The following is a 13,829-nucleotide window of genomic DNA, read 5'->3' as shown; positions in this document are numbered from 1 at the left end:
GACTCCACTTTTCAGGATCTAGTGTTAGCACAGGGCTCAGCTGCTCCCTTCCCCTGCCCTGAGGAGCGAACAGGTGGTTAGCAGGTCAGGAGATAGGAGGTGAGGTATTGCGGGGTGGGGGTGGGGGTACATAACACAGGAATGTGTCATGTGTCCTAAGACCAAACAATTAAACAACCAGCTGGCTGAAAAGGGACCTGTTTTATGTGCTGAGAGGAGGCCTGCATGCAGTCTTTGGCTGGGGGTTGCCTTGTTGCTTTTGTGGGTGACGTATCCCCACTTCCACAGGAACATCTGGAAGTTCTGCTGCTGGCCCAGAGCCCCAGAGGCTCTGAGGTTGCTCACCATGGTGCCACATCTGCATAGCCTGCTTTCACCAGCAGGCTGTCTGCCTGATTTGACCAGTGCTTCCAGATGGGCCCCGAAGCTCCTTATGAAGTTGGAGACCATCTCCAGAGTTCCTGGGCTCTGAGCTACACCACCTCCCTGACTCCTTTCTCTGCTCCAATAGCCTCCTTTGTGTTAGAACATGGGGGTCAAGCAGTAAGTGGTCTGTGCTCTTCTCTGTAGGCCCTGATGCTAGGAGACCAAATCCAGTGCCAGCCAGCCAAGGAGGAACTATTTCAGCTGACCCCAGGCCACAGCAAAACCCTGAGACCATGCCGGTCCTGTGCTATATACAGTGAGGAACTTAGGTAATGTGAAATCGTGTTGTGGCATGGGACATCCACTGAGGAGCACCACACCGTGCTCTGGTGGGGGCAGGAGGGTGAGGGTGGTGAGCAGTGCCAGCCTATGAGCCCCAGTGCCTTCCTGACTTCCTTTCCTATCTCTGCAGAATAAATCAGGTCTCATTTTCAGGGAACAAGGGCAACAAACAGAACTTACTTGTACATAGTGCACCTGAGAATACCCATGACCTGGTAAGAATATCCACGTGCTGCTGGCGTTGCTGAAGCCTCCATATGCAGTATGGACTGTGGTGGTCTTGAGCCAAGGTGGAAAAGGGCATCTTTTATCAGGTGGTGTGGCTGGTGGAGGCCCCAGGCCTGGAGCAGACAGCCCTTAGCTTTTTGGTGTTGTTACCTTGCCGTCACTCTGCTGCGATTGCACGCTCCCCAAACCCCTCACTAATGTACAACCAGTTTTTCCTTCTCGACCTCATGCTAGGCAGCTTTTCTGCCTTCAAGCTGCTGCTAATTCCAAGCAGGGAAGCAGATGAATCAAGGTGATTCGGTTGTGCTCTGATGATTGTTGCTCTAACACACAAAGTAGGGAGACTGGTTGAGAGAATGGGGTGCCGCACCCACCAGACCCAGGCACTCCCTAGGAACAAGAACATTGCCCAGACCCTGGCTAAGCTCTACTACTCTCACGACTTTCTGGCCTGCACCAGCCTCTAGCAAACAGACAAGGAGAAGGTTGAAGAGAAGGGAAAGATTTTGTGAAAGGAACCCTCTGCGCTCAGCTCTAACCTTTCCCCTCAGGGTTCTGGTGATTAACTTTACTGTCCTCAAGTACATCCACGAGACCTAGCTGGTCAGGGACATTTCCTAACCACTGATTTGCTGTGGCATGAGATGAGGAAAAGGAAAGGAAACTCTGGCCTGATGCTCTTAGGCAAGGCTCAGTCCTGCCTGGAAGATCCACACTCTCCTCTAAGCTAGAGAATCAGAGGATGGGACAGAATATAATGAGCCAAGTCCTGTTTGTCTTTGAGAACTCCCAGCACAGAAAAGGCCAGGTGAGGCTTCTGAGTCACAGGGAACCTCACTAGGGTCTAGCATCTCTCGGGCCCCAGGCCTAGTTCTGGGGGCTTCTAAACTGTGATGTTTTACTAAGCATCTGTTGCTGAGTCCCAAGCCATGAGTTTTTGGAATAAAGCTTCCGCAGTGGTGAACAGCCCCCTGTCTGCTCTGTGTGATGTGATGAAATACAAGGGGCCTGGGCCCTGAGTAAGTAGGTTTGCGGGAGTCGGGTGCTATTCTTAAACCCCTACATTCTTAACTAGGCCTTAGCTCCATCCTCAGGCTTAGGAAAAGGAATTCCAGGTTACACCTGAAGGGCCAGAGGAAGGCCAAGCCCAGCTTCTTTAAAGAAAATTGTTCTTCTAGGCTTCGAGAAAGTTGCCAACAATAAGTTTTAAGGTGGCGAATGGGGTTCAGTCCAGGGTGCCTCCACCAGGGTCAGTCCCTAAGTGACAAATTCTGCCATTGGCCATCCTCTCTACTGGCTTGACACACAGTTGGACTACAGGGGACCAGAGCTGGTCGCAGCTGGTATGCCCAGGAAGGGACGCCAAGGGCATTCACCCAGAGCAGAAGGGGACTGAGGCCAGATGGAGTGTTTGAACTCCAGAAACTGACTAGCCTAAGGTCAACTCAATGTTTTCGAAGCCCCAGAAGTTATTTTAAGTCAAGAACATATGATGGTTCCTCATTATCCATGAGTTCAAATCTATATTCCAGGGCCCTCTATAAATTTCCCTCCCTACGCATCCAACCTGAGCCCCAGCATGCTTTGCCACAGGCTGACTGATCTTCCCAGCATGCTTAGCAACCCCGCCCAACTCCTCCATCCTTCAAGGGCCAGCTCATGCCTTCCTTCCTCAGTCTCCAGAATTTCTACACACTTCTAGTCAGCACACAGAGCTGTCTGTGTGACTCATTGATAAGTGTTCTTGTCAACTGGACTCCAGCTCCCCGTGGATAGCGGCTTTGTCTTGTTGCATCGGTCATAAGCCTTCTCTGTCAGAATGCAGGCAGATGACAAATTCATGCTACCTGACAGGAATCTTTAGCAAATTCTTCCTTCACAGATGCCCTGATGTGCTACTGTTGCCCAGTGACACGAGTGAAGCCAGCAGCAGAGAACAAATGTGGAGACATGGGGTTTATTGTTGGAGGGGAGGAGAAAGATTAGGTGAGGTGCTGGGGTAATACATTCTAGACAAGAGGCAGTAGATGCCCCTGGGCCAGAGCAAAACTCCTGCCAGTGACTCTCGGTAACAGGTGGGTGTGGCTTGCCTCATTCCTACGTGAGTCAGGGCCTTCCCCAGCCTTGTGGGTTTCCTTTCCTCTCTCTGGGCCATGACAGCCATTCATCTGTTCATGTATCCCCAGGTTGGCCCGGATCCTGCCCTGGCTGTGGCTGCTACCTGGAGATGGCCTGGATAGTGCTGGGGCTGGGGCACAGCAAAGCTGGCCCTGGGGATGTCAGACTTTGAGTCAGGGACTCGTCCAGCTTGCGGGTCTCGGCCTCCAGGACAGTGGCTTCAGGGGCCTGGGCCACGGCCAGCAGTGAGTGGGAGAGGCTGTGGTGCAGGCCCGCTAGCTCACGGCTAGTCTGCACCGAGCGAGCAATGTAGTCCTGCCTCTGCTTCCGCTCCAAGGCCAGCTGGCCCCGCAGCATGGCCACCTGGGGGGCAGAAAACCAAGAGGGAAAGGGTAAGTGCCCCAAAGCTGCCCCATGCCCTCCTGCTCTGCTCCCCGGGCTCTTGTGAGGGAGTACCTGAATCAACTACCACACACAAATCTCATGATCAGCACTATGGTATTTGGGGCAAGGGTCCTTGGGAATCATGGGAATTCCAGTGATTCTCAACCTTGGCTGCATAGGAGACTCGAATAGGGACCTTAAGAACAAGAGCAACGGGATCTCTGGGTGGCGCAGCGGTTTGGCGCCTGCCTTTGGCCCAGGGCGCGATCCTGGAGACCTGGGATCGAGTCCCACATCGGGCTCCCGGTGCATGGAGCCTGCTTCTCCCTCTGCCTGTGTCTCTGCCTGTCTCTCTCTCTCTCTCTCTCTCTCTCTGTGACTATCATAAATAAATAAATTTAAAAAATTTTTTTTAAAAAAAGAACAAGAGCAACAACAAAATACTCATGTACATCATTGATGGATCATTTATGTAATAAAATGCGAGGATTTTAACTGTATATTTTGGTGAGTTTGATAATGTTCATACCCATGTATAACCACTATCCCAATCAAGATACAGAATATTTTAAGCCCTGCAGAAAGCTCTACAGTGCCCCTTTGGAAGCTTTTGATAAATACTCTGACTTAATTAGATTGTGGTGAGGCCTGGGCATCAGTATTTTTTCAAAGCTCCTCAGGTGATTCTAATGTGTAGCCGAGGTTGAGAATCACTGATTAATTCTTGTTTCTCTGGGCAGCCTGGGTGGGTCAACAGCTTGGTGCCGCCTACGGCCCAGGGCGTGGTACCGGAGACCTGGGATCAAGTCCCGTGTCAGGCTCCCTGCGTGGAGCCTGCTTCTCCTGCCTGTGTCTCTGCCTCTCCTTCTCTGTGTCTCTCATGAATAAATAAATAAAATCTTTAAAAATAATAACAATCCTTCTCTGATGAGTACATGGAGACTACCAGGAGGTGGTTACTGGGAGCTCAGGGGAGATCTAGGACTAGGGTGAGGCAAGAGACTCCTGGAGTGTACAATTTAGGGAGGGACTCCAGGTCGATAATGAGCATCCCCTTAAATTCTCCACCCTACATGCTTCCCTTGCCTCCCCCTAGTCTGGGCCCCAACTTGGGACTGCTTCCTATGAATTCAAATTAATGGCTAAGTGTAGCTGTACAGTCAGGCTCTGCCAGTAGTGCTATTAATTTCTGAAACAGACTCAGAAATAAAAATTCCATAGTTCTTATTACTCCTGGGCTTTGGAAGACAGGGCAAACCTTATAATAAAATGCCAGGATTTTAAGTGAGGCCTAAGGGGCAAGAAGGCACTTGATCCTAGCTTCCTTGTATGCGGTGGCTTCAACTGAGCTATGAGGTATGGATCTTGGTGCTGGTGCCAGGCTACTGTGCCTGGTATGCTGGTGACAGCCCTGCTTGCATGGGTGTATTTGAGGGCGGAGGAGACCAGGATGCTCATGTTTGCTTTTGTTTGTCCTCCTAGAATCTTCTGTCTGCCCCCCAGCCCTCTTCCTTCTCCTTTCCCTTCCTAAGTAGGAAGCTGGTGGTCTGGGGTCTGGAGCACGCTTTCTTCCCCACTCCTACCCTAAACAGCTGGGATGCTGAGTTGGGACTGGGTTCTTCTTGCCTCCCATACAGACTGAAGTTCTCTGAGGAACTATCTCCCATCTCTCTGCTGGAAGGGCCACAAGGGGTCAAGCACACAGCAATTAACCAAAGCCTTGTCCCCGGATTTCAAGGGAGGGGAAAGGGGGCTTAGAAAGCTGATCCTTCCAGAACATACCTCTTTCTGCAGTTCAGCCATCTGCTTGTCATCTGAGGAGCCCTTCTGTCCTCCCCTTCCATCCTATGGAGGACAAATGTCATTCCCTATCGGAATAGGCCCTCCCGCCCTGGGGGTTCTGTAGGCATTTTCAGGCAGCTCATCCCAATCTCGGGGGCCAAGGCAGGTGCTGTGGGCCAGATGTGCCTGGATCCACACTGGACTCCATGGGGCACCATGGCCCTTGGGCAAGGAAGTCCACAAGGGGCCAAGCCAGTCTAATGGATGATGCCCATGGAGACATGATGCTGAATATCCAACAGGCTCAGATGGCATTGGCTTGAGTCACCTTTTCATTTACAGAAGTATACCTCGCCTCTGCTTTGTGCCAGCCCTGGGTTGTGAGCTAGGGATGCAGAAATGAAGTAAGGCGAGGTGCCTGCCCTTGGGAAGCTTTCATAAAGGAATGGGAACAAACAGCTGGGAGATGCTCAGCCACCAGAAGAAGTCTCTCCCAATCAGGCTGCAGCACTGTTTATTGATGGGCATAACTCTGCTAAAAGAGTGCTGGTCTGGGGAGTCTTCCCCCAATTCCTTACCCCAAAAAGCGAGTCTAGTCCCAGGAAATACCATGGACTCTAATCATAAATTCAGTACTACCAGGGAGGAGAGCCAAGAGGCCCACAAAGCTGCTATCAAGCTCCTGGGCACATCAGGGTCTGGCAAGCACCACTTGAAACCCATATACAGGGATTCTGACCAGAAGCCCGAGGAGCCCCACTCCTGGGTGAGCCTGAGGCCCTGGTCTGGCAGCAGGTAGGTTACACGCCAGGGAAGCCTTCCTGAGTTCCTGAGAAGGTAGGGCTGCAAGCTGTGACTCCATCCCTACTGAGGATAGACTGCTTTCCTGGGTCAGGAACAGACTGAGCTGCCTTGGGTGGGTAGAAGTCAGCCAGGAGGGGCTCTCCAGGTCAGCTAGCATCATGGCTGTCTCCCCCCAGAGGGTAGCCTGGGCTATGTACTGCAGGGGACTGTTTCTGGGGGCCAGGTTTGGGCTTTCTGGAGGCCGCAGTCAATAAGAAGAGGCACACCTGCTGTGTGGGGGACGAAGCCGCAGCTTCCTTAACCTCCAGGCCGCCTGTCCGTGACACGCGCATGGACTCCCTCTTCAGCTTCCTGCGCTCTCGTTCCACCTGCAAGATTCAGCTGAGAAGTCAGGGCTTGGCTTGGCTCTGGGGCTGGAGCAGGACTGCCTGTTTGAGAGGAGGCTGGTGTGGCTGTGGGTGTAGGTGTGAGCAGGCGACAGCAATCATGAGAAGCTAAACTCCCAGCATGAGGAGAACATGGGCCAGGGCAGCCTGAGAGCAGAAATGTGCTGCTGGGCCAGAAGAGGTAGGGCCAGCCACTCAGGCCTTCAGAGCAGGCTTAGTGAAGGCTTTCTGTAGTATTCTAGACTCTGCAGGCCATTAAATCTCTGTCACAACTATTCAATTCCTCTATTGTAGTGTTCCCATGAAAATTTCTTTTCAGTAACAGGCAGCAGGGCTGAATGTGGCCCTGGGGCTACAGCTTACAGCTCTGCTCTGCGGGCTACACAGGAGGTAGAGACGCCTGCCCACTGGACTCCAGTTGAGGGAGCTAAGGACAAGAGAAATGGATTACCTGCTCCAAGGTGGCCCGCAGCTGGACATTGTGGTGCTGCAGCCTGCTCCGGTCAATCTCCAGCTGTGCCACTGCTTGCTGGAGGTACTCCAGCCTTTGTCCCCAGAGCTGCCTCTCCTCCAGCCCAAGACTAGGCTCAGCTTCGACTTCTGACACCTGCAGGACAGACCTGTTACTCTCACCTGGGCAGCCCCTTAGGCAGATGGGGATCAGATAGAGGGCAAAGGGATCAATCTGGCAGAGCTGAGCTTCAGGGACCCAATTCCCAAAGGAGGGGAAGAAGCCCCTGGAAAGGAGCTTCCCCCTGGCCATCTGTTCCCACCAGGCCCCCAGCTCACCTCTTCCAGCTGTCCACCTACCTCTTCTCTGGGCCTCTGTTCTGCTCTGCTGGTTGAACTAGAGCTCAGGAGCTGCTCCTTCTCCAGAGCCTGTCTGGTGAGCTCCAACTCATCCTGGGACATCAAGGTGTGGAGCAAATCACCCCCTGACAACGTCATATCGAGACCTTCTCTGCCTTCCATCCTCATAAAAACCGATTACTTTTCTCATAGATTATAGTCTTATTGTTCCTGGAGCCTCTTCTGAACTATTCTAGTGAAGAATCTTTATTTTACAGGTGGATAAAGCAAAGAAGCAGAGAGGGGTCTATTCAAAGATGCACAGTTGGCTAGGGCTAAAACCTGGCTCGTCTGAGATCTCCCATAAGCTAAGCAATAGCTTGGAGCACTGAGACATGGACTCTGGGATCACACACAGTTGGGCATTATGGCACCACTTATGGGCTCTGTGACTTGGTATGAGTGCTCTCCAAAACCCAACTTGCTCATTTGTGTGAAAAAAAAAGAAAGAAAAGAAAAAGAAAAAGAAAAAGAAAAAGAAAAAGAAAAGCTCTATGAAGCGTAGATCAAGACCCTGAGGTTAAATCCCTATTGATAAGTGGGGACCCCAGCACTAGATATTTTCTAGGTGCCGTATGTCTCCTAAGTATTAATGGTCAAGAAGACAGATAGGAAGTGCGTGTGCACAGGTGGAAGTTGTCTGAGAGACGGGAAGATCTCAGCAATAAACGGGCTGCATTCTAGAGTCAGACTCCCTAGATCTAATTCTGTCATCAACTGGCCATATGACCTTGGACAAGTTACCTGGCCTCTCTGAACTACAAACTGAAGATAATAATTCCTACTTCTCAGGGCTGTTGTGGAAGGAAGCAAGAATAAAAACGCATGGCATGGAAAATGCTTAAGATAAAAAATGACAGCATTGCGATGGAGGGCTGCATCTGAAAGATGTTCTTGAGTGTTTGAGGGGTGAGGAGTGCAGGGGGACTCTGACCCGGCCTACAGTACTGCTCAGTAATCCTCCTGCCCAGTGATATACCTTACTTTCTCTGTGCCTTTAAGAATGAGCCTAGAAATAGGAAAGGAATTTACTTATTGAATGCTTCCTTCCTATGCATTTTATATGTATTATCTCATTTTATACTCAAGATGACCCTTGGGGCTAGTACTGTCATTCCCTATTTTATTGAAGAGAAAAACAAGAGTCAGAGAAGTAAAGGCACTTATCTAGGGTCACACAGCCCATAAGCTGTAGGACTGTGTTACAAACTCAGGAACTTGACTCCAAAGTTCACAATGGATCCCCTTCTCTGCATATCGCTCCCAGAAGGTAAGTCCCTGCATGACTGTGTCTGAGATGACGAAGGGGGGACACCTGGGTTGAGCGTTTGCCTGAGGCTCAGGGCATGATCCCGGAGTCCCAGGATCGAGTCCCACATCGGGCTTCCTGCATGGAGCCTGCTTCTCCCTCTGCCTCTCTGTGGCTTCATGAATAAATAAAATCTTAAAAAAAAAAAAAAATGAGATAACAAAGGGGGTTCTCTGGGGCTCAGCCCTGGTCAAGGCCCCACAATGTAGAGTCAATTTCCTGGGAAAACTGGACTGGGTTCCTCTTGGCAAAAGAGACAATGGCTCTCTATGACCAATAGCCAACTTCACTTTCCTGACTGCCTACTCCGTGCAGGCCTTATGCTCAGTGCTGGGGTGCCCAGGGGACTAAGACATGGCCCCTGACCTTGAGGTTGAATGCTACACCTTAAGGCCCACTTCCCTTCTCACTCAATATTCCACCTAGAGGAGTACACTTATCCCTAACTGGTGTGGACCCCAAGTCTCTATCCCTAGCATCATCCTTCAACTTCAGGTCACTTTACAGTCCTGCCCACTGGACGTCATCCCCTGTACATCCCACAGGCACCTCACCTTGCTGCCTTCCATAGCATTTCTGAAACCTGCCTTTGAGCAGAAACCTGAGGGTTTGGTTTTCTTCTGCCCTTTTTTTACTTCCCCATCTCTTAGCCAGTCAACTGCCAGAAGTCCTGTGAGCTTCTATACCCACCCTGTGTCACCATCCACCCCTACTGTCTTAGGTGACCATCTGTCCCGGGACTTCAATGACTGCCTCCTTGTTGTTCTCCAGATCTACTGTTGCTTCACACAGTAGCCTGAGTGACTTTCTGGACTAAACATTGGATTGTGTCACCCTCCTCCACTGTCCCAAATGCTTCATCCAGGTCCCACTGGTCAGCCAGGTCCTTGACACAACTTAGAAGCCCTCAACGAGGGATCCCTGGGTGGCGCAGCGGTTTGGCGCCTGCCTTTGGCCCAGGGAGCGATCCTGGAGATCCGGGATCGAATCCCACATCGGGCTCCTGGTGCATGGAGCCTGCTTCTCCCTCTGCCTGTGTCTCTGCCTCTCTCTCTCTCTCTCTCTCTCTCTCTCTCTGTGACTATCATAAATAAATAAAAATTAAAAAAAAAATTTAAAAAAAAAAAAAAAAAAAAAAAAAAAGAAGCCCTCAACGATGATGGCACCCTGCTGCCTTGTCTTCTGTTGCTAACTGCCCCTCTGTGTCCCAGGCAGCCCGAAGTCCCTATGCAGACATTACACATTCTCCTTCCTTTTTCCTCTTCCCCAGTAAGCTCCTCCCACACCTGTGCTTGGCTAATTCCTTACTGTTCCCTTCTCATCTAATTTTAAAGCCTGCTTTTATTGGGAAGCCTTTCAGGATTTTCCACTAGGAACGGCTGGCTGAGTGCCCTCTGCATGCTCAAGAGCACACTGATCTTCCCTAATGAGGATCTAATTAGAACCTGACAGTGCATTCTAATTGTTTATCTGCTTGATTAGAAGCTCTACGAGGGCAGGAACCGTGGCTGTCTTACTTTCTCCATATCCCCCCAGACTAGCACACTACCCTGGATTCCACTTATCTCCGCTCTCTCACACCCTGAGGTGCCATAAGCCCAGGGTGGTGGGCAGCGCCTGAGCTCAGCCAAACTGGGCTCTGCACCCTCCCTGCTGTTATGATTCATGGGGTGACTCACCTGCAGCCTCTGCTGTTCCAAGTCCCGCTCCAGAACAGAGGCCTGTAGGAACATGGCTGCCTCCTGCAAACTGCTGACGCTAGCCTTGCTCTGGGCCAGGGACAGTGCCAAGTCCTGGGCCTTCTCCCTCCACTCAATCTCCCTGGCCTCAGTTAGCCTCAGTGCTGTCTGCAGTCGCTCCAGCTCCTGCTGCAGCCTGGGCCCTAAGGTGGCAAAGTCTGTAGAGGGCTCTGGGGGCGCTGTGTGGCTGTGCAGTGAGTCCTCCAGATTCTTCCTTTGCTGGGCCTCCCTCAGCCCCAGGATCTCCTCTTCCTTTTGGGCTAGAGTCAGCTGCAACTCCCTTAGGCTTTCTCGAAGGCCTCTCATCTCTTCCTCTTTCTCCTGCTCCGGACCTGGCTTCCCTTGGATGGCATCTTCTCGGGCCCTCCGGGCCAGAGACTGCTCTAGCAGCTGCCCCTGTCTCTTCTGATGGCTCAATTCTTCATCTCTCTGGGCAAGTGCCCGCTGGAGCTGCTGCACGGCCTCCTGGTGCCGGAGGTCCCGGTCCTGGATCTCGTCCTCTCGCCTCCTCAGAGCCTCCTCCAGCTGCCGGGCTTGTGCCTGGCAAGAGTCCAGGGCAGCCTGCAAAGTGGCGGTGCTGGTCTCCAGGCTGCGGCTCAACTCTGCTTGACCCAGCAGCCGCTGCTCTTTCTCCTGCACAGCAGCCTGGGCCTTGCTCAGGGCCTCCTGCAGAGCTTGGGCCCAGTCCCGGGCTGTCTCCTCCCGAAGCTGGGAGGCCCGGCCATCGGCTCGCAGGGCCTCCAGCGCCAGGTCCCGTTCCTTGAGTGCAGTCTCTGCCTGCAGGAGGCTGGCCCGCAGGCCCCCGACCTCCGCCTCATGCTCCTGTGCCCGCTCGGCACCCTGTTGCTGGAGGGCCAGCAAAGCCTCCTCCTGCTCCCGAGACTCAGCCCTTAGGTCACCCACCACCTCCTCCAGGGCCTGCACACGCCGTCCCTCCACGGCCAGCTCCTCCTGGAGCCTTCGCACATGCTCCTTGTGGTCCTCAAGCTCTCCCTGGCGCTCTTTCAGCGCCGTGTGGGCCTGCTCCAGAGCCCTCTGCAGGGTGCTTGCCTCTTCCTTCCTAGTCTCCTCCTGCCCCAGGGCCTGCTGCTGTTGGTGCTGCAGGGCCTCGAGCTCCTGGTCCCTCTGGGCCAGGGCTCTCTGGGCCTCTTCCAGGTGACCCTGAAGTGACCGCTCTTTCAGCTCCCCCTGTTCTGCGGCTTCCTGCAGATGCCGCTGCAGGACCACTATCTCCTGCTCTCGCTGAGTCAGGAGGAGGCCAGTCTCCCCTGCCTTCCTGTGTAGGCCCTGGAGCTGCTGCTCCAGCTGATCCTTATACTCCTTCAGTTCCTGGATGCGTTCCTGCTGGCATTCTACCTCCCTCTCCTTGTCACGCAGGATCAGCTTCAGGTGCTCCAGGCTCCCGCGCTGGGCTTTACTCTGGCCCTTCCCTTCCTCTGCCCGCTCCTGCATCGGTGGCCTCTGGGAAGCCAGCTCCCGGCCTCGCTCTCTCAAGGACAGCTTGATCTGTCCCAGGTCCTCCTGCAGGATCTTGGTCTGCAGCGTCCTCTGGTCTTCTAGGACCCGAATCCTTTCCCTCTGGAGCACCACGTCCTGGTCCCTCCTCTCTAGGTCCTGAGCCAGACGCTCCTTCTGCCTCTGCAGCTCCTCGATCTGTTCTTGCTGGGACTTCAGCTCCTGGTCCTTGTCCTGGAGCTCTTTCGCCAGAAGGGTGCTATGGCTCTCCAGCTTGTCGATCTGACTGCTCTGGGCCTGCAGCTCCTGGCTCTTTTCTTCCAGGTCCAGTGTGAGGTGGGTCAGAGCTACTCTCTGCATTTCCCTCTGGCCCTCCAGCTCCTCGATTGCCTTCTGTTGGCACTCCATCTTGTGATGGTTTTCCTCTCGTTCCAGAGCCAGGCATTCCAGAGTAACCAGCTGCTTCTTCAGGTCCTGAATCTCTCCTTTCTGGGACTCTATCATTTGGGCCTTCTTCTCAAGTTCGAGAAGCTGATGCTCCAAGATGTTCCTCTGGGTCTCTCGATCCTTCTCGAGCTCTTGGATTTGCTCCCTCTGTGCAACCAGCCTCTGCTCTTGTTCCTGCATGGCCAGAGGCAGATCTTCTAAAAGGGACCTGCACTTCTCCAGCTCCTGGATCTGTTCTTGTTGCACATCTACCTCTTCACTCTTCTTCTTCAGGTCCAGAGACAGAGCTTCCAAAGTAGCCTTTTGCATCTCCCGTTGTTTCTCCAGTTCCTGAATACTTCCCCGCAAAGCCTCCACCTCCCCTTCTCTTTCGGATAGAGTCTGAGCCAGGATAGCTAAATTCTCCTGCAGAGCCTTCCCTTGGGCCACCTTCAGCTCGCCCTGCTCCTGCAGAGCCTGGGCCCGCTCACGCTCGGTCTCTGCTTCCTCACTCTTGAGTTTCAGGGCTGAGCGAGCAGTTCTCAAGTCCTCCTCCAGAGCCCTGGTGGCACCAGCCTGAGCCCTGGCTTCTGCCACAGATACCTGCAAACGTTCCACCTGGGCTGTCAGGCTCTCCTTGGCTGCCTGCAGTAGCTTTCGCTCATTCTGGGAAACAAGATGCAAAAATCGCCTTAGGCTACGCTTCCTTGATACTGTCACCCCAGCTCAGGCCCTCCGTTTCCTTACTCTGTGGCACAGCCCCGTCAAGGAGTAACAAAAAGAACTGGTGCATTCCAGGTAAGCTGATACCATAAGAAATCATCCCCACAACATTCCAGGGCTCTGTTAGGCCCAGAGAAGAAAGCCTGATACAAACGAGCCATCCCAGATTCTGGTCTTTCGGGACAAGGGACAAAAATTTCTACCTCAGTTCAGAAAAACTCACCGGGGCCTTCCTAACGGGCCTCAGGGACAGGGAGACAGCCAGGGAAATAGACCTTTGCTGAAGGACGTTGGACATGACATATGGATGGGTTATGACCATAAGCCGAGGTGGTCTGGAGCCTGGCCCGAGGGTTCCTCCTGAAGAAATCCCCTCCCCCAGATCAGGGCCACCTCACCTGGGCCTCTAGTCCCTGCAGCTCTGCTTGCTGTAGACGACTCTGTAATGATGCCACAGTTCCATGCAGTTCAGTCAGCTCAGATTCCAGGGAGATCTGTTTTCCTTCCCACTTGGATTTCTCTTTGGGAAGAGAGAAGGTGGAAGAGCAGGGCCCAGAGTTAAGAGTAGAGGAAAAGAGGGATATAGAGGCAGAAGGATGGTGAGGAACAGAATCAAAGGGGAAGAAGGCTAAGAAGGAGAGAATTACATCATTTCGCAGACCTGTCACCCATCTGCCAGCTGTTCCTAGTTGTCTAGGCTCCTTGCAGCATCCGCGCTCGCATCTGTGTCTGCTGCCCAGTGCCAGCACTTGCCTGACTATCCTCCCAACACTGCCTCACCCTGATCACGTAGAGATCGCCAACCCTGAGTTCCAGGCAGGGGTGAACTAGAGGACATTGGAGGTCCTTTCTAGTTTCCAGTTCTATGATTTGCAGAGGTTCCTAGGGACTGGTGTTACTCTATTGGCTGCCCCCTCA

General features: G+C 52.9%; 1 protein-coding gene across 12 annotated transcripts in view; it reads right to left on the bottom strand.

Annotated features, from left to right (window-relative positions):
* Positions 1–2,874: 2,874 nt before the first annotated feature.
* CEP250 (centrosomal protein 250) overlaps positions 2,875–13,829 on the bottom strand; it is a 50,031-nt gene continuing 39,076 nt past the window's right edge. For 9 of the 12 annotated variants that reach the window (XM_038572112.1, XM_038572110.1, XM_038572114.1 and 6 more), the window contains 7 exons: positions 13,310–13,431; positions 10,248–12,854; positions 7,221–7,313; positions 6,862–7,017; positions 6,291–6,392; positions 5,221–5,283; positions 2,875–3,417 (listed from right to left, as the gene is read on the bottom strand). In XM_038572112.1, the coding sequence (XP_038428040.1) occupies positions 3,154–3,417; positions 5,221–5,283; positions 6,291–6,392; positions 6,862–7,017; positions 7,221–7,313; positions 10,248–12,854; positions 13,310–13,431 (3,407 nt within the window). In that variant the 3' untranslated portion in view covers positions 2,875–3,153. Of the gene's footprint in view, positions 3,418–5,220; positions 5,284–6,290; positions 6,393–6,861; positions 7,018–7,220; positions 7,453–10,247; positions 12,855–13,309; positions 13,432–13,829 lie in introns of those variants that run through there. The other 3 variants (XM_038572116.1, XM_038572120.1, XM_038572119.1) reach the window with 3 other exon arrangements.

The sequence above is a fragment of the Canis lupus genome, chromosome 24 (genome assembly GCF_011100685.1).
Source record: "Canis lupus familiaris isolate Mischka breed German Shepherd chromosome 24, alternate assembly UU_Cfam_GSD_1.0, whole genome shotgun sequence".
Lineage (NCBI taxonomy): Eukaryota > Metazoa > Chordata > Mammalia > Carnivora > Canidae > Canis > Canis lupus.
The sequence above is the reverse complement of the archived record's forward strand: the minus strand, read 5'-3'. Positions and strand labels throughout refer to the sequence as shown.